Source organism: Phalacrocorax aristotelis, chromosome 3 (genome assembly GCF_949628215.1).
Source record: "Phalacrocorax aristotelis chromosome 3, bGulAri2.1, whole genome shotgun sequence".
Lineage (NCBI taxonomy): Eukaryota > Metazoa > Chordata > Aves > Suliformes > Phalacrocoracidae > Phalacrocorax > Phalacrocorax aristotelis.
In genome coordinates this window covers 78,991,745-79,019,398 of record NC_134278.1, presented here as the reverse complement: position 1 = coordinate 79,019,398, position 27,654 = coordinate 78,991,745, and the positions used below count along the sequence as shown (strand labels likewise).

General features: G+C 36.9%; 1 protein-coding gene across 2 annotated transcripts in view; it reads right to left on the bottom strand.

Moving 5' to 3' along the window:
- Positions 1 to 27,654, bottom strand: part of EML6 (EMAP like 6) — a 121,599-nt gene that overhangs the window by 24,768 nt on the left and 69,177 nt on the right. For both annotated transcript variants that reach the window (XM_075088105.1, XM_075088106.1), the window contains exons 13-27: positions 26,658 to 26,776; positions 25,804 to 25,990; positions 25,020 to 25,125; positions 21,399 to 21,492; positions 17,867 to 17,967; positions 15,831 to 16,033; positions 14,329 to 14,440; positions 13,466 to 13,593; positions 11,714 to 11,855; positions 10,357 to 10,509; positions 9,953 to 10,084; positions 8,084 to 8,172; positions 7,279 to 7,455; positions 6,967 to 7,168; positions 6,613 to 6,739 (exon numbers count right to left, since the gene is read on the bottom strand). In XM_075088105.1, coding sequence (XP_074944206.1) covers positions 6,613 to 6,739; positions 6,967 to 7,168; positions 7,279 to 7,455; positions 8,084 to 8,172; positions 9,953 to 10,084; positions 10,357 to 10,509; positions 11,714 to 11,855; positions 13,466 to 13,593; positions 14,329 to 14,440; positions 15,831 to 16,033; positions 17,867 to 17,967; positions 21,399 to 21,492; positions 25,020 to 25,125; positions 25,804 to 25,990; positions 26,658 to 26,776 — 2,072 coding nt within the window. The remainder of the gene's footprint in view (positions 1 to 6,612; positions 6,740 to 6,966; positions 7,169 to 7,278; positions 7,456 to 8,083; positions 8,173 to 9,952; positions 10,085 to 10,356; positions 10,510 to 11,713; positions 11,856 to 13,465; positions 13,594 to 14,328; positions 14,441 to 15,830; positions 16,034 to 17,866; positions 17,968 to 21,398; positions 21,493 to 25,019; positions 25,126 to 25,803; positions 25,991 to 26,657; positions 26,777 to 27,654) is intronic.

Genomic DNA, 27,654 nt, shown 5'->3' with positions numbered 1-27,654 from the left:
CTCTGCATTCAGTAGGTTGGCAGGGACCGTAAAAATACCAGGCACAATGTGTTCAAGCCTTGGGGAAAAATGTGATGAAACCAGCATGCTGCCACATACATTTAGGATGCATTAACTTGACATAATGCTGTTGAAAAAGTAAAAACGTCTATTCGTTCTCAGACAGTAGGTTTCTGCAGATAAATTTTGGATAGTTCCTACCTACACATAAATACAACACAGATTCACATTCAAAGCTTTTACACTGCATCCACAGAAGTGTGCATGTAAAAGTGTATGAATAAATCTTGTAACCATATGTCTGTTAATTCAGTTTATGCTACAAAGGCTTGTAGTCACCACTGTACTCCTATTTTGAAACCTCATATAATTCAGCTCACATTGTTGTAAAGAAATAAATAATCAAAAGAATAGTATTTGAAGATAGAAAATCCAACTACTTAACCTTCTTAGGCTTCACATCTTTATCAGAACATATGATTACAAATGGTGCATATTAACACAGTTGAGAACAGGCTCCAAGACAGATAACTCACGGAGAGTGAGACAAGCCAGTATATGTTAAGAAAACAGAAAACTGGACAAACATGCTAATGCTGCTTTTTGTTTTCTACACATTCAACCTGCTTCAAAGGGTTTTCCATCACCAGGTATATTACAAGGAGTTTTCAGTTTATATGTTGAGTCATGCAAATCAAACTAAATGAAAGCTGCAAACACAGGATATATGTTAGCGATTAGTAGAATGCAAAATGCAAGTATGTCTTTGCCTTTCGTATTAGTAACATAAACACAGTCTTCACGCAAGCTTGTTTTACTTCTTATTCCATAAATTCTTTGCCAGTTAAAATCGTCCCAATTCAAAAGGTAGCCCTTTTCTGAAATGGAGCACAATTCCTACAGAACACACAGTATAGCTTACAATTGTCCTGGATTGTCTGGGACAGTCCCACCAGTGACCAAGTGGTCCCGTGGTGTGGGAGCACTGCTCTTGGTGCTCCCACACCGCGAGACTGCTCCTGCAGCACCTCTCATTGGCACCCCACTTCTGTACCATACAGGCAGAGCAAAGAAGAGGATGCCAATCAGAGGAGCAAAAATGGAAGAGAAAAATAAGGGTGGGTGGGGAGGATAGGAGGACAGACATGGAAAGGGAGAAGAAGAAAAACAAGAAGGTTGGGGAGAGGAGAGAGAAACAACAATCAATTAATTGCCTTAACCAAATGCACCGATTAATACAACCCCAAGATATTTAAAAAACTGTTCCTCAGCCTCATTTCTCCTGTTATTTTTCCACCCTCAAGCTGGAACTGCTGACAGAGCCAATAAATCTTGGGTCCCCCACAAAAACACCAGACCATGATTTATTTCAAATCCTGCAAGTAAAATCTGTTACCTAACTTGTATGTTCCTCCGAGATATTTGCAGAATCATCGTTATTTTCATTATGTAAATAAATGAGACAAGAAAAGTACATTTGATGAAGGGCTTTCATTTTCTTTTCTAAGGAAAAACCTTAAGATTACTCCCAGGTTTGTCATATATAAGTTTTTTTGCCCTTTATAATCATGACATTTCTCTGCCCAGTTATCTTAGGGGCCTAATACTCTGGAGAAGGCCAGTGTAATAGCGATTTCCTTTTCACCTTGGCTGGACAGAGCTAAGCACAAGCACATGCTAGATAGTAACAGAGGGCGCACAGCAGCTGCCCAAAGTCACAGTTGCTTTGCATTGAGTATTACATCAAATCTGTCCTCCTACTATCTTTTGCATGGTGGGGGAGAAAAGGGACAGGAATTGCTGGCTCCTCTCTTTTGACAAAAAGACAACAGAGTAAGTCTTGGTATTAATTTGGGGGGAGTAACTTGTGAATTGCTGATCCCTTTCCAGAAAGGTGGTGTTTGTTGCAAAGCTTCCCCCTCCTAACCTGGCACTGCCTGTATCAGCTCTCAACCATATACTTGCAATCTTCTCAGGAGACACATCACAGTTCCTGAGATCAAACTCCTCCTGAATTGTACAACGATTAGTTATTTCTAGAGAGATAATGTACTTTGAGTTTGTCAGATTCACCACTCAATATTACAGAAACACAGAGTCCTGCAAGCTTATTCTAGCAAACACAAAGGTTAAAAAGATGGAAATGTAGCTATAATAAAGAGGAAAATAAAACGGCCATCTTCTTGAACCAAAACTGTCTCCTAGATGTCACGTGGTACCTTTTATGCATATTTGTATTATACAAGCACTGAAACAACGTTTTTAAGCAGCGACTCACCTTCTGAATATTACTATTTAAAGAAAGAAACACAGTAAGTGTACAGTCCTTGCCCCCAAGAAGCAGCGCAGAGCAACAGCCCCAGCTAGTCCTGTCTCTTGCTTGAGCTGGAAGCTTGTTTTTCTCTCTTTTTTCCTTTTCTTAATTTGAACTTACTTTAATTCTGGGTTTCTGCCCACTATACCAATGAATAAGTCACAGTTTTTCCTTTCTCAGACACACAATGAAAATCCAGCAAGGGGGACATTTCTTCTTAGGTCCTCATTGCATTTTGCAGTGAAGTAAAACAGCATTTTTTTAGGTCTTGTGATTAATTCACTGCTTCTACCTTGAACAGCTTTCTAGCTTGTAACGTAATTTTCAAAATTTACACAGAATGTAATCAATCTCAGAGTATTCACAGCATGCACATCCCATCAGATGCACAATCCTCGGGGTCTTCATACAGACACATGTCACAATTACAAAGAGGAAAGATTTGGGATTTGGAATGTTTTCTCCAGACAATCTTCCCCCTCAAAAGACTACCAGGTTTTCTCACATACCTGCCTGAAAGAGAATGGAATACATTCTCCTCGTTCCCTCCTTCGTATCTGAAGGGACTGGGAGAGGCTACTTCAGCTGTGCTGTTTCCAGAAAATGCAAAGCTTTGTGAACTGACTTCAATATTACTTGCTGCCATCTCACTCAACCCTGGCACAGAGATGTCAAGACTCCATGTCCTGAACATACTGATTTAGAACTTAGGTTTTCCTGAGCACTGACAGTTGAGTACTTGTAAACTTTTAATTTTGTCTGGCTTGATCAGCCATCACTTTGGACCCTTGTAGGGGCAAAGAAAGGTCAGCCCAATGCTTTCAGGAAGCTTTCAGAATATGGTCAGACAAATCCTTCATTAGCTATTACATTCTTGTATTCTCAGAAGAGATGGCATCTGGCACAGCTATGAAGCTTGCTTCATAATTTGTATGTCTTTGAGAGAAGTCAGCTTCACCTTGAAGCAGTCATAATCGGGAGTCAAGATTCTGCATAAACTGTGTGCATATTGGTACAACCGTGGCCAAAAATTGAAGTCTCTGACAACTGCAGTAGCCAACACATTAATCTCATCTTACTGCATCCAAACCCCCGTACCTTTCACAGCTTAAGGCCCTATTCCTGCACAACACCCTCAGAAATGCCTGCATTTCACCATAAAATTTCTGCTTCTAATTGTTTGACTATAAATTCTGGTAATTTACATTAATCCAACAAAGCAAGGGAAGTGAATATACATTTGCCTAACAAGCTATATATGAAAAATACAGGATCTATTGACAAATTTATCAGAATAGCAAATTTCAAGTGCCAAAGATGTGTTTAGATTGAAGTAGCTGTAACTGAAAGAGGACATATTAAAAAATGTGAAAAATAGCTGTGACTCCTTAGCAGAGAAGGTGGAAAGTACAGTAACATGGGTTTATTTTTAAGCTATTTTAAAATTAAATACAAAAATGTTGATTACATAGAAAGAATAATAATAAGAAAAAGATATGGAGAAAGTTAAAACCTTCCTTTTTACTCTCTTCACTCTAGACCTTGTTATGGGATAGATTATTCCTTTAGATGGGCTACAGTATGCTATTTTGATGTACAGTCATTATGAAGAGACTCTCACAGAAATCGGAGGCAACCTCACTGCAGAGGAGGTGTCTACCCATTGCATTAGGCCCACCAGTTATAAACAGAGTGGGTAGTGTGGAAACGCTTGGGTGTACTAGAGGAGGCTTTGTTGCACTGGATAGCGCAAAGCACTTTTTCTCTGCATTATGGAATATCGGTGTTAGGCTTCCTGCTTGTCACACTGCTTCATTTGTCTTGTTATGTGCTGCTTTGCAGGCACTATATATTTTGTTAAAAAGGTTCAAAAAGGCAAACCTTCATTTCAGGGGGTGCCTTCTTCCACAGCAACACAGCAGGTTCAGCTGAAGCAGCTTATGTGGTGGCGTAGGACTGAGAACATGGACAGACTCAAAAGTCAGAAAGCCTGAAGTGTACGTGGCAGACTGAGATGCTCCTCTGAGAAGCAGGGTACTTGCTTCCTAGGCACCCAAAGGGACTGAGGTGATTTTCAATCCTGGCCTGAAAACAGTGCTGAAAAGCTGCAGAAGAGACTGATGCTTATGCTTATATTGCTGGTAATTCACGAGTACAAAACAATTGTAAGCCCAGCTTAATCGGTCAATTAAACTCCCTCTACAGTTGCTTTTGCATCATCAAAGCAGAATAAAGCAGCTGGAAGGTTCAAGGGTTTCTGGTGCAAAACATCTGGCCATTTACCACTGGCACTTGTTATTTCATGTGTAATAACAATTTAGCAGTATTCACCCAAAATAAAATATTTTTTTCCCCTTTTCTAACTCCACCTCAAAACATTCATGTTTACTAGACAGTACACTATGCCTTTTTATAGAAAAATTGAGGAACAAAGACTTTATATGAGTAGATGAGAAAATGGAAAGATATATCCTTCAAAGAAGGGAGAAAGAAATGGTTATGGTCAAACATTTTATTGAAAAAAACTACTAATCCTCCTGCTGCGTGTTTTTGTTAAAACTTGTAATGAAAAAAATAAAAGGGGTGCAACATTCTTCTCATTTGTCACACCCAATATTTGATCTCCCATTCAAATATCGAGTGAAAAATTATTGTTACTTTCTGTCCGTGATGTTCAGCACTTCATTCTTTGTGAGCTTTAAAAACATGAACTAATTTATTTCTCAAAGGTCTGCATGAGATTAGGAAGTATTGCTAACTCCATTTTGTATCTTGCAAATCAGAACACCAAGATTTTTAAAGCCAAAAATCTCAACAGTTGCCACTAATTCTCAGTAGTCAAGTAAAAGAACCTTAGACCTTAATCTGTTCAATGTATTTATGCGTTCACGTTTGTTCAAGGAACTGCTTAAACAATGTCCACTTTTAGCTGTGAGTATGCATTTTTTCTGCAAATTCAGCCACACTTCTCTCAGCTGACAGCAGGAAATGAGGTACACAGAGTTGGAGGCTGCCTGTAAAACTATTCCATTTGCCAACCATCACCAAGCTCTGTGACAGAGGCAGGAACAGCAAGAAGGCAGCTCTCCACAGGCTCAGAGTGCTCTCTTCTTGCCATCCCAGCCTCTTTCTACATACAGCGCTCTCATCTTCTGCAATACCTGCAGCAGGCATCCTACAAGCGCACCTGGCCTACTTCTGCACCCACTGTATTCCTTGAGGACTATGTATCCTGTTCTCTAACTAGGGCAGGAGAATAGTACGTGGGGAGAAAAATATGCCACCACACTAGTGGTATTATTACTAGTCATGTGTTCTGGCAAACCAAGGGGAAACAACTACGCTTGAGTTCTTTCTGTGGGTTAATCCATAGCAGTCCTTTTTGTCAGCACCCAACATTGGGCAAAAGCAAGAAAACTCACGATAAAAAAATGACCGCTTACAGAAAGCAATTCTGTCAAAATAAACTGCAAGGATTCACAGTTGAGGCATCAACTGGAATCACAGTAACAAATTTACTATACAGGTTTTTATTCATCTGAACTCATGTACTGTCAGCATTCACGCACTCTATCTTTCCTAAAGCTCCATCCCAAAAGGGGAGTAAGACACCCATGTTACCACTAAATGCCACAGGTATTTGATCAATGTGGAGCATAATTTGTACAGATATAACGTGCCCAGTTCCAGATTACAATGGGGAATGTACTTAACTAGAGATACTCAGTTCTGTCCCAGCAGTCCTGTCCCAGTCAGAGTTTTTACTCACCCACTCCCCTAGGTCTGTGTTACTCTTGACCTCACCCTCTACTCTTAGGGTCTTACTTTTCTTTACTGATCTCCTTCCAGCTTACTGTTTTCTGTATAATTCAGCCTAAGGCCAATGTGTTCCATGGGCAATTTCAGCTTTAACGGTAATAACCTGACACAATTGTAAGCAAGTGAAAATCTCTCAATGAAAACATCAGCAAAAGTCTAAACTACGAAGCATTTACAAACTCACCCTATCACAAATGCCCTGCTGCAGATGTACATACAGCTACACATACTAATTAGGAAAGAATGTAACTGTTTATGTGAACAGCAGAGGAGAACACAACACTTACAGGTGTTTTACTTACATATACATATTTTTCTCCATCACGTTAACACGTTGTACTGTATGAACGCCATTTTAAATCTTATCCTATGAATTTTAGAATTTCTGTCTTATTTCTAAGGACTAATTTCAGTTGAATGAAAAGGGGTTCAAAAGAATGCAATGCACATTAGGAAATGAACGCCTTTGTGTGACATACCTCTCTTCTACTGAAACTTCCTTCAGCTGTTGATGTGGTTTTGTCCCTTCCATTTCTCGGATGCTTACTGCATAAATCTTAGTGGTATAGTCAATTGCTTTTTCTCTTGCAACATCACTATCATAACCTTAGAAAAATAAAACATAAAATAAAACAAACTACACCCTTGTTTCACAGTGGAAGAGTAGAAAACAAGATCTGCACCCACAGAAGGAAGGAAACAAATCCTACCAAGATCTCCCTACACTGAACTTTAGCACGTGAAAGTTTCTTGCCCACTTCTAGCTAAATGCCTGTATGACTCTCTGTGGAACGAAGGCAAATTAAAGATGTATTTTATACAACCCTTTTTACCTCCATCTTCTTCTGCATCTGTGTCTGATTCTTCACTATCAACCAGCTTACTCTCCTGAATGCCCAAAAATTCTCTGGTCCAGATCATCAAAGCTGTATCAGCACCACCTACAGTCAGCAGCACAGAATCATTGTGTAACCACCGCACATTGGTTACCTGTGCGCTGTGTCCCACATACTTCTTGAATTTTGCATGTTGGCCCTGTAGCACAAAGAATTCGCATATTAGCACTCTGACATATTGCTAACAGTGTCTTCCTTAATTCCTTTTCTTGCACAGTTTCTAATCACAGAAATAAACACACTTATTACCTTTACTGGATATGAAAAAAGCTTCACAAAACCAAAATCATCTCCTGTAGCTAACAGCGTTCCGTCTTTTGTAAGGCTAGCTGCATTTACAACGGTGACATCACTGTGCATGGGCCAAATTCCTTCACAAGTAGGACCAAGAACACATGTCCAGGTGTCCCACTCAATTTTCTCTATCTGCAATCAAAATTTTCCCCAAAGAAGTCATCTTAAAACATACCAAATACACACTGGCTTTATGCATATATTCTCTATGTTTGATATTAACTTTTTTAGTGTTTTTAGAAACTGTTCACTGTTTCTAGCTAGTTAATACGAACTGCATATCTTCATCAGAAGACTTTAAACACTCCTGATTTCCCAAGGTGGAGCATGATTTGGATACAAATGGGCTTAAAGATTTTCTGAGGTGCTAAACATTGGCAATTTGGTAGAAGAATTATGCATCACAAATAATCAACATCCTTAAAAGCCAGATCATACTGTTTAAAGGTGGTCTATAACCTGTATACACACTGCTTACACAGAAAACAGGGTGACTGCTCAGGAAGGGGGATTATGGGAAATGACTACTATTAAACAAACAAACAAAAAAGTAGAGATACAAACATAAACTTTCAAGTTCTACCATTTACAAATGCTAGGAAAAGTACTATAAAGAATCATTTAATAACTCTAATTCCAACCACTGTAAATATAATGTTTTGAAAGGAAAAAAATATCATTTGAAGACAAAATATGCTAATTTTCAACTGTCCAGAAAAATAACTTTCACAGTAAAAAAACTAGTAAGCATAATTCGTACCTCAGCAATTCTTATAACATGCCTTTTCCCCCGTGGTGCTTCAAAAAATAGTTGTTCTTTGGCACCAGAATTGACTTGCAATAACTTTCCTGGATATGAAATAAGAGTTTATTATGAATTGTATTCGTTATTACGAATCTTATGAATTTTCTTTTGATTGAGTGAAGAGATTTCTGGGGGTAAGCTATCCTCCAGAGAGTTATTCATAGCAAAAGTAAAACAGATGCTTAGAATCACTCTCGTAAGAATCCTACACTCCTGATTCACTGCAGAAGCAATATTTTAAATACCATCCAATATCCTTAAAAAATTAGCCTTGTAGCAAATCACTTTCTTCTGATAAGAAATATTTTGCTTGTGTTTTCATCATCATGATAATGGACAGCAAAAAAAAAGTATGCTATTAATTTTCATAACTGTTTTGCAAGACAGCTTTGCCAAAAGTTAAAACATTGTAAGCTCCTGTCTATTTTGCGCTAACTGGCAAATAGTCCAGCTACACACTGAGCTGTCCTTGAATATGAAGTTTACCATACCCATACAAATACTGTGATATTATGAAGATAATCCTATCTGCAATTGATAGTATATTAGCCAGTACTTGTGCACGAAGAAGCAAAAAATGGTCTCAAATTAAGTTTTACAGTATTTCTGATATAAGAAAATGAAAGGCATTTTCTGAATTTTTCAATTCAGACACTGCTGTTCAGTACATTCAGACTACAACTACACTAGTGTAAGAAATCCCATGGGGATTTATTATCATGAAAGCAGTTCTACGATATCTAAACTACATAACTACCAGGGAAAGCACCCTTTTACTGAGAACCACTGGATTAGGTTATCAACTGATACGAACTAGTGCACTTCCAACATTGCTATATTTTGACCGGGCATCTTGCCCTTTGTTGCACGGGCTTCATTCAGTCTGCTGGAAACCCCAACAACAAGAAGTGTAATATGGGACTATAGCAGTATCATGCCCTTCGTATCTGACCTGTATAAGACCAGTTATACAACTTAGTATATTAATCCTTTACAACTAGAACTTCAGTTAGCATTTCCAATAAATACCATTAAGGACAAAAAGAATTTTCACTTGTCTTATACTTTACATCTACTCACGTAACACATGCGAGAACTGCCTACTACAGATCTACAGGCATAATCAGACAAATTGCTATTATTATGGGTACACCTATCAGTACTCAGGTTGTCAGGGCTGTCAGCAGGCACACAGAGCCAGCTCAGTTGCAGTGCGCTTACTAGCTCAAGAATGACACCCAGACCTGAATGGGTTCTGAACGGACGTCAGCTCCTGTTACTGTCAGTGAGCCTGCACCACATTTTGGGACTAGCACCACAGGGAAAGCAGGGCTCAGACACACAGGTGGTTCCACACAGAATCATATTAGGTCCGGGAAGGCTTACGTGCGTGAGCTCATTATCGATCCTGCTAGACATAATTAGTTGTGACAATAATGCTCTCTAACTTCATTGCTGTGATTGCCATGTAATGCTCAGCAAAGAAGAAAGGAAAGTGGACTTAAAAGGGGGAAAAGAAAAGATGTGCCACGCACTACAAAACTATAAAAAGAACAGGGCAAAGAAAAGCAATATGATGTCCATAAGTGACATTTTAGCCATATGCTGTCAGCAGTGCAGTACCATGGTGCTCTAGTACAAAACCTACAAGCGAGGATGAATTCCACCAACAAACATAATTGCACTGAACCCATATGGAGCTTGATGTTTAAAAATAATTTGCATTAGTAGTTACAGTTTATCTTAGTAACTGGTACAAGAACAGTTTTCTGATATTCTGTTTTACAGGCATTTAAAATCTATTTATCTGGTCAAATGTTTTACCTCTTGAGTCCCAGTCAATGTGTGTGATATAGCTAGATGCACCTTTACAAATGCCAACTCTTTTGCTGGTAAGTACATTGTAAATATCTACAAAATTATCATGGGAAGCCACAGCCAGGTACTTTCCTGATTCTGTAAAGAAGAGACACTGAGGTTATTTCAAGGTGAACACATTATAATTATTATTGTTGTTCATTTTTACTACTGTAGTGCATCCAAAGGCACAAGGTGAGGGGTGGGGCACATTATACTAGGCTGCATACAACCTACAGAATTCTGAAGTATTTAAATGTATGGAGCACATACAAGGCCAGTCTACCTTCTGAACATTCAATCTTATGTCTAGAGGAGAAAAACAAACTCCAAGATAAACTCTGCCTTTTGACTTTATCACCTGATTATACCTCGTGAAAACTTTATATCTGAGATCATTTCCTTTCTGTGGTGAAAAGAGACCATATCTTCAACAGTGTCAGCGTTTACTACCAGAAAACTCCCATCATTCAACCCTACAGCCAAGGCTTTCCCATCAGGAGAAAAGGCACAGCATCGTCCACCTACGAAAGAAAATGGAAAAATGGAAAAGAGTAGCTTAAGGTTTACAAACTTGGGATCGAGAAAACCATCAGTCAACTGCAAGTGAAAGGTTTTTTACAACAGGTATATACTTTTAAATTAGATCTGTTATTTATTAAAACAAATATGTGATAGGAGGGCTAAGAGAAATGTTTTACTGAATGGGAAGGTACCCTCTGTGTAGGCTGTTCTTGAGTTGACAATAGTGATTTGGTGAGTCTTGAAATGGGTTTAGGTGCAAATACTACCTTCCAACTATGTTCTAAACACACCAGTGACAGGGGGAAAAAGAAAAAAAACCCAAAACCATGCAGAAATGAAATACAGGTGAAAAACTGAAAGGCTCATTACAGGCAGCATAACTACATGTCTTTCAGGGACACCACACTTCAAAGCTTCTTCATTATGACTGAACAATGGTTCTTTTCAGGTGGAGCCCATTTAAAAGAGAGATACTATACTACACTTCCTCCACTTACTTTTTGCCTCAATATTATTTCTGACCATACTCTCTCATACAGGTCTCCTCATCCATCCCTGAGTTCACCTCAACATTTGACTCTGTTTTCCCTCAGCCAGTTAGAGTTCCTGTGCTCTGGATCTATCACTGAAAATGAAGCATGTTGAATTTATACCATAAAATTTCCTGAAGGATATGAATGAGTAAACAAAATAAGAGTAATATTGAGAAGGCAGCATTTCAACATAGCCCACCTACTTTTATACAGAGGAGAGGGCAGGAAAACTGTTCCTTTTCAGAGAAGTTGATATAACATGTAAAGTTCATATTGCCACCGAAGGCTGATAGTGCTTAACACCCACAAAATTTTACATTTGTTTTATATAAGGAAATGTTTTAATGTCAGCAACAAATATGCTGGCGTTCTCTTAGGGAAGAAAATGATTCTGAGGTTAACTCATTCCCCTTGGAATCAGAGGAAAATAGATTAAAGTTCATTTTATTATTATTCATTACAATGGATTATAATCCTTTTTCTTTCCACCCTTTTCATTGACTTGACACATGCCAAAGCCAATTTACTTCCTATGCTTGCAATTTCTTAATGACTGTGTCCTATTCCTACCTAACTAATGCCTGTGGTATGCACTGAAAACAAAGATGGAACTGTTACAGAAATAGAGTAGTATCATTAGTGTCACAGTGCATGGCCAAATGAGAATTACCTTTTTTGAGCTTCCTCACTGCCAGCATACGGTGCTGGGATGAAAGTTCCCAGATTCGTAGTGTTTTATCATCACTCACTGTTGCACAGACAGGCAAGAGAGGATGAGTTGCCAAGCCCCAGACTTCTCCTTCCATATGTCCCTAGAGGAAATAATTTAATATAGGAGAAAATAATGCATTTGGGTTTGTGTAATATGTTCTAGCACTTGCCCTGCCTCCTTTTACAGGTCTCAGGCAATAAGGCCTTCATCATCTCCTCCAAAAAATTTTCCACATTCAAAGAGATCTGAATGTCTGTTTCCTCTGATAACCATTTAAAATACACTCTTCCTCAGTTTCCCCTGCTTTTACTAGCTGTAACTCCTGTTCTACCAATGCTCTCTCTTCCAGACTTGAAATGAACAGGAAATAGTTATGCCCCAAACAGGACTTTATCTTGGAATTCTAATATGGGCTAATCTGTCTTCAAGGTTTATGTAGTTTTTTAGAACCTGGAGAACTTGTTTGCCCAACATACACATAATTAGTTCTTTTAATCTTTCCTCAGAACTCAGTTTTCAAACTTTTTAATCGTTCTTCCTGCTTCTAGCTTTCCTTCAACTTGCATACAGCTTGCTGGCACTGGATTTCGAGGTTAAATCATTTCTTGCTACTCTCAATCTGGATTGCAGTTTGGTAACTGGCATTTTTGTTGAGATGGAAAACCGTCATTAAAAGAAAGAGGGGAGGAACTGTCATGACATCTTAATTACACCTTATGTATTTTCTATTTTGGCTCAGGTTGATGCATGCAAGCATGTAATTTAAGATGGATGACAGCGATAACACTTCCCTTTATCAGAAATCTCACATCAATCGGGTAATTTTACTATATTGCAACCTTAATGTTCATGTGAAGAGAACTATATTAGGATGAGATTGCAATTCCAAATTAGTGAATGAGTTAAATAATTTATAAAATACAACTTCACACATTTAGGTCAGTAAGGCTGTCATGCATGTGATACAAATTTGAAAGATTACTTCATGGGATCAGAACTAACTGGAAGGACCACCAAACAAACAATATTTTTGTAAAAAGCCATGCTAATTTAGTCAGTTATGGAAAACAAAGAGTAAAAACTTGACAAATTATAACTGAGTGAATGATATATACAATTTTCTACCTATAGACATTAGGGTTATTCAAGATGCTAAACCAAAGCAACATCAAATACATCAGTGGACATATACATGAAAATTCTTTAACCAAACTTTGCAAAATACTTTGTCTTGCATAAAGAGGTCTCTTTATGCTTGGCAACACATGCAATGTCAACTGCATGTCACTGTAGAAAAGTGTCATAACTCTAAAACAATTTTTCACATATTAAAGTATAGGCTCCTTCAGAATACACTATATTATTTCAGTAAAAACAAATCAATGGAACCCACACAGTCAAAACAAAATAAATTGTGTCTGCTCTACTCTTCATTTTTATGCTGGGTCCTAAACTAAAAAGTGTAAAAAATTCATAGAAAGTCTCATCAGCATTTGAACTGAATGGACTGTTTGTTTTACCCTCAGAATTCCATAAGCCACAGTAACTCTCAGTCATTTACATAAGAAACATCAACTTCTGCCTGAGCAAGGGAAGGAATGGTGGCAAACAGGATTAATGAAAACAGGAAGAAAATGGCTGAGGAAAAAAATCTTATAATGCCTTGTATTTCTACAGGCAATATTTTGTTACGGAAGATCCATACCGTACCTGAACAAGCAGAGTCATAGGACCACTTTTATCAATTTCAAGTATCTCTCCGTTTTTAGTTCCCACTAGTATATGCCCATGTCCTAGACTGATAGCTCGAATAGAGGGATTGTCTTCTAAAAGTAAACCTGAAGAATACAAAGATACTAATTTTAGGTTTTTATTGTGAAATCAAGATGATCCTCATGTCACCTACAGTTATGCAGTTTATATAATTTATAATTAAAATAAGTTTAAAATAATGAAACATAAGATACACTTGCCTGATCAAACAACTAGATAATCCATGGATTTAATTAATATTTTAAAGGACAAGAGCTTGTGCTAGTCTGTAGTGTGGCAATATAAAGATTGGTATTTCACGGCTTTAATAGGGGCAGTGTATAATGGGTTCAGCTGCCCCAGCAACATGGACATTAATTCTGTGATTATCTGTGAATAACACTTTACAGACTTCCACACTGATGCCTGGGGAAGGACAATTTTCAGATCTTTCCAACTCATAGTGCACTCATGGTCTCCACTACATGAAATTTGGCCAGTTGAGGAAGCTAGCTGCTGAACAGAACAGATTTTGGAACATCCAGACTCACAGACTTGTGACATTCCTTTTAAAAATCATTTCTTCAGTGAAATCAAAGTCAAATGTCACAGAACAGAGAAGGAAATAGCAGAACAAACCATAAATGGCAAAGATTGTGTGAAATACAACTTATACCAATCAAAACAGAAAATTCCAGCACAGAATATTTAGTAGTCTATTACTGTTCCCTTTATGCTCTGGTAATATTTTACACCTATTACTGCTATTTTACCAGCCTTCATGCATATAGTCCATATTAAAACACACTGAAAAATAATACCTTTAGAACTAGCAGATAGTGCTGCTCTTTTAATAGCGTATGTCTTCAGACATCTTTCAAACATATCATCCCAAAGTGCCACAATTCCATCTTTTCCACCAGTTACAAAACCCTGTACAATCACAGTGTGAAAACATATACAAACGTCAGCATTCATATGTTAATATTTAAAAAGGCATGTCCAACGGCAATATAAATACTCCCCTGCATTTTATTCATGTCTCCAGTTAAAAATACTGGAGCCTATACCCATGTGGAAAAAATATAAGGGGAGAAGATTTAGAGGGTTGTTTTTCTGGGGTTATAAAGACTTATAACCGTGCAGAGTGCATACTATCATAAATATGCTGGACCATATTTATATGCTGGACCATAATATTTTTCTGCATGTGGAAACTAGCTATGGAAAAATATGTGCTTCATCTTTAGAAGAGGCAGTAGTTGGTAATAATAGCTTCACAAGTTATTCCAAATTCAATGGACTTAACAGATGCTTCAAACTGAGTTCTAATAACGCATAGGGACAAATTCTTTGATTAATTCTCTTGATAAGTTCTCTTCATCTGTGCCAAGTGACTGCAAAACACAGCATAAATAACTAACAAAACCCTAAGTGAAGAGGGTGTTCAGAAAACAGAATCAAATAGAAAAATTGATGGAAAAGCTAGGAACAGTCAGTTAGGGCCAGAAAGGATTGAGCCACAGGGATCTTAACTGATGTTGATATATAAAAATGTTAATAACTAATATTCCTCTTCTCACACTATACTTGTAAAATTGAAACTATAAGCTCAGAAGGGATATTCCATTATCAACATCTGCAAATTGCCAGTAGATTTCAAGTGGCAAAACTTGGCCCCAACCTCATTTATGTCATGTCAATAATGTATTTTGCCATAGTTTCTTTTAAAGGTTTATTAGCAACTAAAGGAAAATACTTTTGATATCTGGAATAACTAACTCACAAAAACAAAACCTTCAGATTTTGAGGACCTGCTTGCTTAAGATACAGTGACAGTATCATTAAAAAATTTCATGTTTCATATTTTGAAAACGAATGATACAGAAATGTTTTTGGGATCAGGTTGAAGAGGCAATGAACGTCACCTGCTGGCCTCCTGTGGTTTACAAATATGAAAATGACACACATGAGCACAGTAAAATAAATTCTGCATATTTAGAGGTCAGAAAGTTGTTGGTTGGGTAACAACCACATATAACGGGGTGCTTACAAATACACACCTATTAAATAACAGAACTCATTAATATTGGTTTTGTGATTCTAATCACATTCAGGCTCATTCAGTGCAACTTGTTTTCTGTTATGGTTTTATTTATTAAAGCACCTTCAATGTTAGTGCAGTGTAGAACAATGTATTGTTTACTACATATGTACAAAACCTGAGTAACTTCGCTGGGAGACAGGTTAGCTATACACTTCTAAAATCCAGTACTGCAACAAAAATAATAAAGATGAATGGATCACATAGGACAATAAGTACCTTATCCAATGCATGCATGGCAAATACAGGTCCATCGTGGGCTTTCACTGTCTTGAGCAACAGAGTATCCTTCCAGATATAAATGTCTCCAGTAGCAGCCCCAGAGAAAACTAGATCATCCATTCGCCCATATGAAACACTCATCATAGTTTCCAGTTTTCCAGTAGTTCCAAATGTTCCTCGTTTTGATGTAAAACCTCCACCTGCAACATAAACAAAAGTTAGTCTCTCTATATTTTGGTTTGTAGCCACGGTGCTGTAAAGGACAAATGTCTTGACCCCATCATCTCTTGTGATTGCCTAAGGCATGGTAGATAAGAGTAATACTGAAAACATAGTGCACAAGGGAAAAAACATAATAAAAGAAAGTCAATCTAGTAATGACAGTTTTGAAGCAGTACAGGCTTTATTTTTCAGAGTGTTATTTCCAAGCAAATGATAAATTTTGGTGAGTAATTTTGTGAAATGAATTAATACAATGGCTGGCAGAACACTTTTTGCACAGAACAGCCTGCCAAGATCCTTCTCTGTAGAGGTGACCGCAACCACACAGGCCCCAGAGGTTTGTTTTAGTTGACCACTGGCAACCTGACAACTGGACAGAAGTTTTGCAGAACTAATGGCAGGATTTGTGCCTCTTCTCATTGTCAGAGAACCAAACTGCCACAGCCTTACTTGGATTCAGGCAGCAGGAAGCAGCCATATGCGCCCATGAATTGAGTGCTCATAGACAAAAATACAAATACAATTACAAAATAATATAGGCAGTGGCATCCTTGCTTCAAGTCATCACGTCTTTCACAGTTAACACCAGACTGATATTCCCAATTCCACTGAGCAGATCTTAATTCACAATATACCATTTTTATTGCAAAGAGACGGTTCCTGGAGGAAGATACTGCTTAATGCAAATTCTTGTAATAGAATTTGGCAAACAACAACACAAGACTGTTTAATTACTACAAAAAGAACCTAAACATAAAAAATGCAAGGAAAAAGTAATTTTTAAATTGAAAGCACTTGAACCACTTGAACACTGTGAAGTATGGTGTAAGTATAGGAACGTCTTAAAACTATCTAATTTGAGTTGTCTGAGTTCTACTTTTAGCTGCCCTTGTGCCACCTACATTTGCTGAACTTTACACACAGAAGATGTGCATATGATTAAAAGTCATGAAGAACAAAAAATCTAGGCATGAATAAAAAATATCCTCAATCAGAAATCAACTTTGCTGTCTTTCTCAGTTTGACGGAACAGTCTAGACTGATAGCCACTTCCCGTTCTGAATATTTCGCTTATTAGCTTGCAGAATCTTATCCTGTTTTTAAATAATGGAAAACTCATTTTCATTTTTCATTATTTAGAAAAGGAAGCAAAATTCCCGTGTCATAAAAAAAATATATTTCCTTGAGTCATGTGATATTACATGATGATTTTTAGCCTAATGGATAAAATGCAAATTACTATAATTTAATTTCTGCAAAATACCTGATTCTTTGTGTCTTTTTTGTTTTGCCCAGACATGTATTTTAAGGTCCATCCTCAAACCTATCTTTCCAGCCTGGTACCCTGAAACATGTACTACTTCTCTGATGACTGAAAACCAGCTTTATCTTGAAGCTGAAGGGTAGCGTTACACCAGTACCTGAAGCACAAACACTACTGGTTTTAGCAGTGTGCCAGAGGCACCTAAGATTCTTAGATACCAGCTGGCCTTTTTACAATGAGGGCCATAATCTGCCTAAGTGAATTACAGGACTGCATGTTTTCTGAGACCCAAGGACACCTGTTCAGGAGAAATCCTTAATAGTATGATCTGAGTTAAAAAAAACCAATTAGCTGGAAATGAATTCCAAAGAGAAAGGAATATTGTGATATTTGCTAATTCAGAGGTAGGTTTTCAGCCCTTTGGTATTTCGGTAACTAGAAAATCACTTTACAAATAAAATGAATTCTTAAACTGAGGACATAATGTTTCTGTATTAAAAATATATACATTCTCAAATAAATTAAATATAAAATTTCAATACAGTACCTGTTTGCTGCCAAAATTTGATGTGTTTTATTCCGACTGTGACTAGCTTATCTACATGATGTGGATTACACTTCACTACAAATATTTTATCTTTATGGCCCCTGCAATAAAAATAAAAATTAAAAAACACTGTAAGGGATGACTTAGCGTTTCCAACTAAATGTCATTTCAGCATATTGGACTAACCAAACGTAGTCTTCAACAATGAGAATGTAATCACCATGACTGTCATACTCTTGGTGCAAATACAACAGTATGGATCTGTAACTCTATAGGACTGGCAGACAAGTCACAGGGGCTATGTCTAGGTTATCTCTACCATCATCACCCTATCTAACAAAAAGCAGAGAGCCGTATTTCTAATCTGCAAGAGTTTAGCCTTGGAAGTGTGACCCACAGAGTTGGCAGAATGTATCTGAGCATACACCATATAGGAATTAGACTGCAGAAATGCGGTGAATAAAAATTGTCTCCCACTGAATTTCAGTTAAGTAATAATGAAGAAGCAGGCAACAAAGGTCAATGCAATTAAGAGAAGGTATGAAGGGCAACATAAATATTTAAATGGATAAGAAAAAACTCAATAAATATTTTAAATCCTCTGTGAGAAAAACCAAGGAAATCTTTAACCTACTGTGCTTCATGAAAAATGAAGATGAAAAATAAAACATCAAATTTTAAAATTATAAATTAGGGAACAGTTCATTGAGCAGTATATACACCTTCAAATTTAGTTCTCAGGTAATTAAAGTTATTCTCTGTATTTATGGGAATTTGTAAGTTTAAGTTTCACCATTATAAAAAATATTCCCAGATGCAAAGTAGTAATTATTTCTATTTCAGTGTTTTATAACACACCAAAAGCAAAAATCTAGCTTTTAAAATTTTCAGGTTTTGCGCTATGATAATGTCACTTTAATCGACAGATTTAGTAGATCTGAAAAATCACATGGTTCCAAGAACCCTCTTCGTTTCAGTATTTTCTTTTGGTGATTCAGTCTAGACAAAAAACAGTCCTTTACAGCTTTGACATTTGAAGTACATCATCTTGCAGTTCTTCCTCTGTTCCTATACTTTGCTAAAATGATGCCCAGCCTTTTGGTTGAGTTCTGTTATACTGCTTCTTCTGGAAGCATCCATCACACAGGCAAAATGTACTGCCCTGAGTCCAAAATCACAGTAATTGCATCCCGGCACACGTGTCCCTTGTAAAATGACAAGAGTACGTCTGCCTGTGTGATAGGATGGATAGTGCTGATACATGAGATCTGGACTACGTGGCCTTCATTTCCACCCCAATTTCCTACAATGGTCAGACCAAAACGCGTATAACGAGCCTGTGTCCTTATGTTCCGAGGGACTGGCACAGGACATTTGCTCTTACAGAATGAAGAAAGGAGAAGAGCATGGTGTTCACTGATTTAGACTGTAAATAAATTTGACAATGCCCACTTTGGCTCCCTTAGGGATTACAGTCCACTAATACAAAACAATACGATCAAATAGGACCAGCACTGCATCAGCATATAAGGCATGAGAAGCTAGTGAAAGAAGTGAGATGTTTTGATTCTAACAGCGTACTCTTAACTCAACAAGGATTTTAATGAAACTAGACAGAAGATTGTAGAGCCAAGATAAACAAGCTGTATAATTTATCTAGTGAGCAATTAAAAAAAATAAATAAGACTATATTCTGAACATTATGACATGAAAACTGAGAAGTCATGCTGAAATAAATCATCCCAAAAAGATTAAGCAAAAGAATATTAACAAAAAATAAAATAACTACAGAATATACATAATGAATGTTTGTACATAGTGAATGTACACTTCATTTTTCAGGTTTAGTCCTTTAGATGGATTCTTCTTATGGGCCTATAAGGTTGTAAGGAGGTACCCTTCCATTCTTCTTGTCTGCAAGGCCACATGAGGTTCATGTCTAAAATTTGGATGTAAACTCTCCTGTCTTGGTTTTTGTCTCTCCCTTTATACGTCCTACTGTGCTTACCGGAATGGGGAACTTGCCTTTAGGCACTGCTAAAACATAAACAATAATTTAAATTAGAACTAAATTACTTTTTTATGCTCTCTGTGAGCACCCTGCGTGTTTTCAAAATAATAGATTAGCGTTAATAGTAGATGCATTGGGTACATATAGTATTATACACTGAAAATAACCCAAGTGCTTAATCTTATCTCTCTCCTGTGAGCAACAAGACACAGGTAGCCATACAGCCCATCATTATCTTGTTTTTAAAAGCTTAGAAGGTCTCTAAGGTTGGGAATATAGAAGGTATTTTTTTCACTTGTGAGTCTGAAGCACAAGCTATCTGGAGACAGTAAAACTAGGATTGGAAAGCAAATGAAAATGTCATGTTTTACAACACAGACAGCACTGTTGCTAAGGAAGCTCTACATCACAAATTTTAAACCCAATTTAAAATCTTGCTGGCTAATAAACTGGATGTCTGAGACAAAATTGTATAGCTAACATAGACTGTGGTACACACACACTTGGATCAAAACATTCATTTATTCAGTAATGGTATACTACTAACATATAGTGCTGCCAGGAGAAAATCTTAGTATTTCTTCTGGGACACGTTACTATATAATAGTGATAATAGTGTAATACTTACATAAAAGTAAATTATCTTTTGCAGGCAATTTTGCAGTTATGCTAATAATTTCTACTGACCAATGCTAGATGTTACATGGTTGTAGACAGCATATGAAATGAACTCCTTGCCTTTGTGGTATGTAAGTCCATGCTTACATGAATTCTACACAATTCTAGTATCTTGACCTCAGAGGTACATTTGATTTGTTGGACAGAAACCAGGTTCTCAAACAGTTTGATTCTTCTAACATGCACAACTAGTTTAGCATGAAGAAAATGTTGCAATTCAATATTTTAGAAGAAAAAAACCAAACACGTAAACCATAATCCAATCTTCTTCCCAACATTGGTCCCTTCAAGCAATTGCAAAAGCTTCTTCACTACAGGCTTATTAGCTAAGCTCTCTGTTAGCAATTGCAAAGAGCAAATATCTCAGAAAAAGCTGACTCAGAAGGAAGGCAAGATCAGCAGACCTTGAAAAATCTATTTATATTAGAGGGAACACTTTTTCCTTTTCAGAAAAGTGATCTGCACATGTACACTGATGGAACTCAGCGTACCATCTAATGCACAAAAGAAAATACGGCATCTCTGATGACTTCTGCCATGAATCAGGAAACAAAATTGGGAGAAAATATAAACTTAACGTGAAAATCATTAAATGAGCTATAATATCAATGTAGCTATCCTAACAGAAGGGCTAGGGAACCCTTGACAGAAATAGTTCACAGGATTTCCATGCACTAAGCTGTAGATCCCAAGGTTTTTAATCTGGATATATTACTCTGAAACACCATTCTCTTTTCAGAGAGGTGTTCTCTGTTTTTTCCTATAAACAAAGTAATACATGTGGACAACGCTAGTCAGAAAAATGCAGTCACAGGGCACAATTACACAGAGTTGTATTCTTACCTGGTTGTTGCTAACTTTTCTCCTTTTTTCCAATCCCAAAACACAATGGCATGATTGTCATCTAGCCCAACGGATGCCAAACATTTTCCATCAGCTGTACAGAAGGAATACTTAATGTTAAAGGTGCTAAGGCTTTAGAGCAGGCAATGAACACAACAAATACATTGTAAACTGAATTTCAAATGATGTATTATAAATGAAGTAAAACAAGAAACTAATACTCTGAGAGATTAGGATTCAGATTCACTGATGGCCTTCAGTTCCTAAAGTAGACTACATACAGAATTAGACAAATGAACTGAGAAAGACAGCCAACCTCCCCAACCTCTTAAGATGCCTGAAATCTCTAACTGCTGAAAGTTTTATCCACAAGAAGGATTCATAATGCAATAGTGAGTACCAAAATTAATACCTATTGGGTCATGACGCATCAAACTGGAATCCATAGATTTCACAGAGCACTCTGTGAAGCGATGACCTAGCCGCCTCCTTCTTAACTAAGGTCACTTTAAATATGGCATCACCCTTATCAGAGACAGAACAGGTTGTGTTATAGGTCACAGTAAGATTTTTCTGCTTAATTTTTAACTGGAAGATTACAAGACGGGCTATTCTTTTCTAGAAAAGATATTCTTTTGACTTCATTAGATTCTACTATGTTTGTCTGTCTGACCCAATTTAGGTTTTTTTATTTGTATTCCTCATCAAACCATTGATCTTTCCCAAAGGCAGACACAAAACATTCCTGTGTGTAAGTACAATGAAGGTAGGTAGGATCAGGACAGTGAAAGGCCGTTTCATAAAGTCCAAGTACTCCAAAATCACATTACATTTTATTTGAAATACTTTTGATCAGATGATGCTTCTTTTCTTTTGCTTGAGATGGTGACAAGAATTATTAGTGTATAATGAAATGAATGGTTAAAGGTTAATAGGCACTGTAATGAAACTATAAATATGACATAGAATTATAAGGCTAAAATTAACTGCTGGCTATCATCTCTTCTACTGCAGGAAAGACACAGCACTACTGATAATGAGAGAAAGAAAAGCAAGAGCAGAATATAATATATAATTCAACAGTACCTAGGCATCCTTGCTATGTATATGAAATAATGATAAACAAGACCATTGTTAACAAACTTTTAGAGACAAACTACCGTCACAGAATTTTGAAAATTTTTTAAAACTAAACCATAATTGCTGAAGTATATGACAAGAGAATTGAACTTTATAGGTTGTAGCAGGAGCCGATCACCTGATTTTTCTATTCTAACTGAAGAAAATTAAAGGTGGAGGAAGTAAAGAACTGGTGAAAGGGCCAAAAGAGTGCATGAAAGCAATGGATTTGAGAATGTTACTTCTTGAAGACATTAACAGATATTAAGGACTCTATGCTTAAGCATATTTGACTTCAAGAATAAAGAGTGTGCCACTGGTATAAATTACTCCATTAGAACTACTTCAAAGTTCATAAGGCTGCATAGGTCCCACACAGCTAGACTGAGCTCACAGTATTTAGCAACTGAGTTCTGAGGAGCAAGTCAAGAAGGGGAACTACAGAAAGAGGAAGAGAGTTCTCAGCTAAATGAAACAGGCCTAGATAGGAGGAGTGTAGGTAGGCAGGAAGGAATGAAGTTGAAAAACAGGACAGGAAACCAAAACTGAATTTATAAAAAAGGTAAAAAAAAAAAAAAGACACAAACAAGGAGACACAAAAAGTTTATGAGGAAGGAAAGCAAAGGAGACAGTAAGAACTACCCTGTAACAGTTGTAGTGCGATAAAATCCTATGAAGAGAGCTGATAGGAAAGGTAAACATGTGGTAAATGTGTTAGAGGTGCATTTGTATATTTTTATGACAATAATTATTTTTAGGGGTAACTCAATTATGTAAATGGACATGGTTGAGAAATTTTGTTGGTAAGAACACAGTTTAAACTTTATTCACTTGAAAGAGGAGGCTTTATTCACAAGTATGGGCTATACACTCTAATTAATATCCAAAATTATAAATGTTAAAATTAGCCACCAGAGGGCACAACCAAACACTGCATGAATGAAATGATAATCTTTCGATTATATCGTCATCAGCAGGGTGCTACTAAGGTGACCCAGCCCCATACGCTGTCTTCAGTAATGGCCAAGAGCAGATGTTTTAGAAAGTGAGTAAGAATAAGGGCAAGTAGAGTCAGCTGCCAGATCAGGTACAGCCAAAAAAAGGTTGGGAGTTTTGGGTTTCTTTCTTTAAGCTTCAAGTAGTGTGACCTAAACATAATTTAGAAATATCTGTCATTAACACAATGAAAACTCCCTACATAAGGCCAAAGTAGCACTCTGATCCCATAGTGAGGTGCATATTTGCATAACTATGCCTCTATGCCAAGAATCTTAACTAAAGCCAGTTAGGAATGCAATATGTGCATTTTCAGGATCAGGTCCTAAAGCAACGCTGTAATGATGCCAGTGGTCACTACTTTTTAAAAAGAGCTTTAATAATTTTGTACAGATTTATGTCCACAGGTTATGTGTGCAGTTTATTCATTAGGCTTTCATAAAGGTACATGGATTCCAATACACGGAATACTACAATCTCTGTACAGGAACCTAATTTTCTTAAAAATGTAAACCACAAAGTATTTTCTAAATACAGAAGTTCACCTAGGGATCTTAACAAGAAGTTTTTTAACATCTGTGCACACTATGTCAATTAGATCATCCTTATCCATTTTCCCTTCTTCTGGTACCATATCCCTTTTCAGAGCTAGGTTACATGCCACAGTGGATCAGCAGGTTCACATCTGAATTCCAGCTCTTGAATGAACACCAAGGCTCCTCTCCTGATAATGGAATATGACTCAGTTCCACAGACTTACCTTTGTGGAACAAACATCTTTCATATAGTCCTGTCTCATAAATGTGATCTATGCCCTAATGAATTCTTACCATGTTTCTAGAGAGGAGAATATGAAATAAATTATATTTAACTGAAGAAAATCAGATTAAGGATAGTTCAGCTAAAGTAATCTCTTTTTTTATATTTTAAACAGAAAAATGAAGAATGAGTTTGTAAACACCGCTATAAAGATGCAGAAGTATGTAAGTCACCACCATATGGATTACGTTTTCCAATGCTGAATGTAGGGATTACCCTTTGAAAACTGAGACAACATAGGTTATCCATCTCAGAAAGACAAGCAGGAGAAACAGCAGACAACAGTTTGTCGTATTTACTTCTTCTGTAAACTTGCTGGAAAACGTGGGAACTGTTAGCAAATTTGAAGAACTGTGTGAGCCTACAGATCACATTTCCATCTCATTTATACACTTCAAGTCACCATTCTGCCTGCTTTTAAATTATTATACCACCATGCAGACAGCCACCAGAGTGCTAGCTGTACACTTGATATCATGTACTAGACATCACAAAAATCAATTATTGATTGATTGACGAAAGGACCATGACTGACTTCACTACACACGCTATTTTTCTCAAAACCGTCAGCAGACTTTTACGTAAAATTTGTATCACTTGTAAAATTGGCTAGCTATTCAAATTAAGATTTCATAATAAGGATTGCTTTTTAATTAATCATTTTGATGAATGTAGGTTGTGGTTTACCTGAAAAATCCAATGCACACACTCCTCTTTGATGCTGGCCTTTGAGCAACGATAAACATTTCAGTGTCTGTGTGTCCCAAACATGGATAGCAGCATCTCTTCCAATCTAAATCAGAAGGATAATCGGAATATCTGCTCATAGAAGTACAAAGCGCACTGTCATACCTTCAAAACACTCCAGAGGTAACTACTTTTCCACTTGCCCTATTATATATTTTTCAAGATCAATTCCCTCTTTTAGAGAATTATCAGTAGATATTCTCTAAAACATCAGTATTTGGTATCATATTAATGATATAATTTATCATGATATATGAATATGTATGAATATACTGAATACATCACATTCAGTACCAAATATCAGTAGAGTGTCCAACATAAAATAGTCTTTATCTGAGTAAGGCTTTTGAATGCTGCTACAGTACAAAAATACTGAGACTGACTAATGAAACCCCAAAACCTCCTATGATGTAGATAAAATACAGCTCCTGCATTTACAGATGAAAGCAGAGGTAAAAAGTGATTATAAGATTTTTTGCAAGGCCACACCACAAGATTGGCAGTTTTTCTGTTATATAGGAATGATTTAATAATCACCTCAAATAGTTGCCAGTCCAGCACTCCCCAGCAGTTTGGCAGAGATATAGGAAACAATGCACAGCTTACCCATATTTAGGAGGAAACACTATACTAAAGGACGAAGAGAACCTCATTTTCCTAATTATATATTGTAAAGGGAATTTATTTCCATGTTTTGCTAAGATCATCACTTCTAAATACCCACCTGTCCAGTAGCAACATAGTCTTTCACTGGGTGAATGCTTAGGCTGAGGATGTCATCATCGTGACCAAGATACAGCCTTTGAGCATGTTGTTGCCTATTATATACAACAGCTGCAGCAGCAATATGATACACCACTTCTCCCGTTTGTGTGTAGAACAAGTTATTTCGACAGTCATAGCCTCTATAACTGAAGTAAATACAAAACAAGTTATATTCTCTTTCAAAACTATTCTGGTAATTTGTGAAACAAATTGTTCCAATAATTTGTGCATTAACTTGAAAAGAGTACAGCTGTGGCGTCAACTTTAACTCAAAGATATCATAGCACAGAAGCAGAGAAAGACTGTTCCCACCAAGAGCAGGCATTCATGAATCTTCTCGTGGTTTACCTTGCGTGTACCTCCTAAATTAGTACTGGTTTCACAAAAAGAGTACATAATTCACATAGAATTGCGTCCAGATAAGTTTTACAGGGAATTGGATTCAGGCAGAAATCTATCAGGCATTTTTACAAACCACAGCTATCATGATGAACTTAAAAGAGAATCTTTGCTCCAGGAAACATAAGATGCAGTGAACAGCTAGTTTAAAATGTAATTTTATAAAATGCAATGCTGATGTATTATTTATTATGTGGCTACAGTATTATAATTTTCTTTTGTTCCTTAACACACACAACTGAAAGAAAAGATATGTCCGATATTCCATAATTACCCATGGTAATAATGACAAACAAACTAATTGTGGGTAAGCACCAAAAAAATGCATTGCTAAATGCTCTAATGTGAATTTGTTAACGTTGCTAGGATGTTTTAACAATTAGAAAAAAAGAGTAGTATCTAATATTACTCTACCCATGTATAAACTGCAACTTTAAACTGTCCTCAGGCGCTCGCTCTCTTTTAAGGAAGGGCACAGAATGGTTTTTCTCTTTACTTTGCTGTTTCAGCTGAGGTAGGTCTTCTTTGTAAACCTGAAGAATAATTGTTAAAATTAATTGCAAATCTCCAGTTTTCTAAATATTTGTTTATATGAATGAACGTGACTTTAAGTATTAAATTTAATGTATGTTAATGTGATGTTCAGTAGTTACAACACAGAGTAATTCAGCTATTGCTCCTTACAGAACTTCAGATAATAATGAATGTTTTCCAGACAATGAAGTCGCCTGACATGTGAGTGGCCCAGAACATTAGTCTGGAGTAGAAGAAGATTCCAGTGTCACTTAGTGAAAAGGAATTTAAATATTGACTGGAACTTTTCAAGTGTCTCTTACCTTGATATGTGCTTCAGTGTACATACCCAAAGCTGAACATAATGAATTAATTTTACCTAGGGATTACGGTGAAATATACAGTAACCAAGAGCACTTAAGTGATTTGCCAATGTGCCCAGAACCCCGAAGTAGAATTACAGATCCATAAATACACAAAAGACACAAAATACTACATATTTAAATCTTTCAGAGATGATGAAACACTGTGGAGCTGCTAAAGATCTTTGAAGCATCTTCAAAGCTGTGGCAGCAAACAAAATCCCTTATAACGCTGAAATAGAGCATTGTTTTTTATTTTCTGTGCCTACATTTCTTGCATTTTACAAAAGGACAATGAAATTCCCGTTCCCACAGACATCTACCTGACTGCAAAGATAGGATACTGGATTTTTACAAGAAAGGTGTTCATATAACCAGGTGAGCTTTTGAAATGGTAGGCAGAGTCTTAAAATGTTGGGTCTGTCACTCGTATGTATTGTACTTTATGCTGAGCATTCTCATCCATTTACTCTTGCTCCTCAGTGAGTATTGCCAATGGAACGGAATATAGGATCATCATTTTGTAATGCATCTCA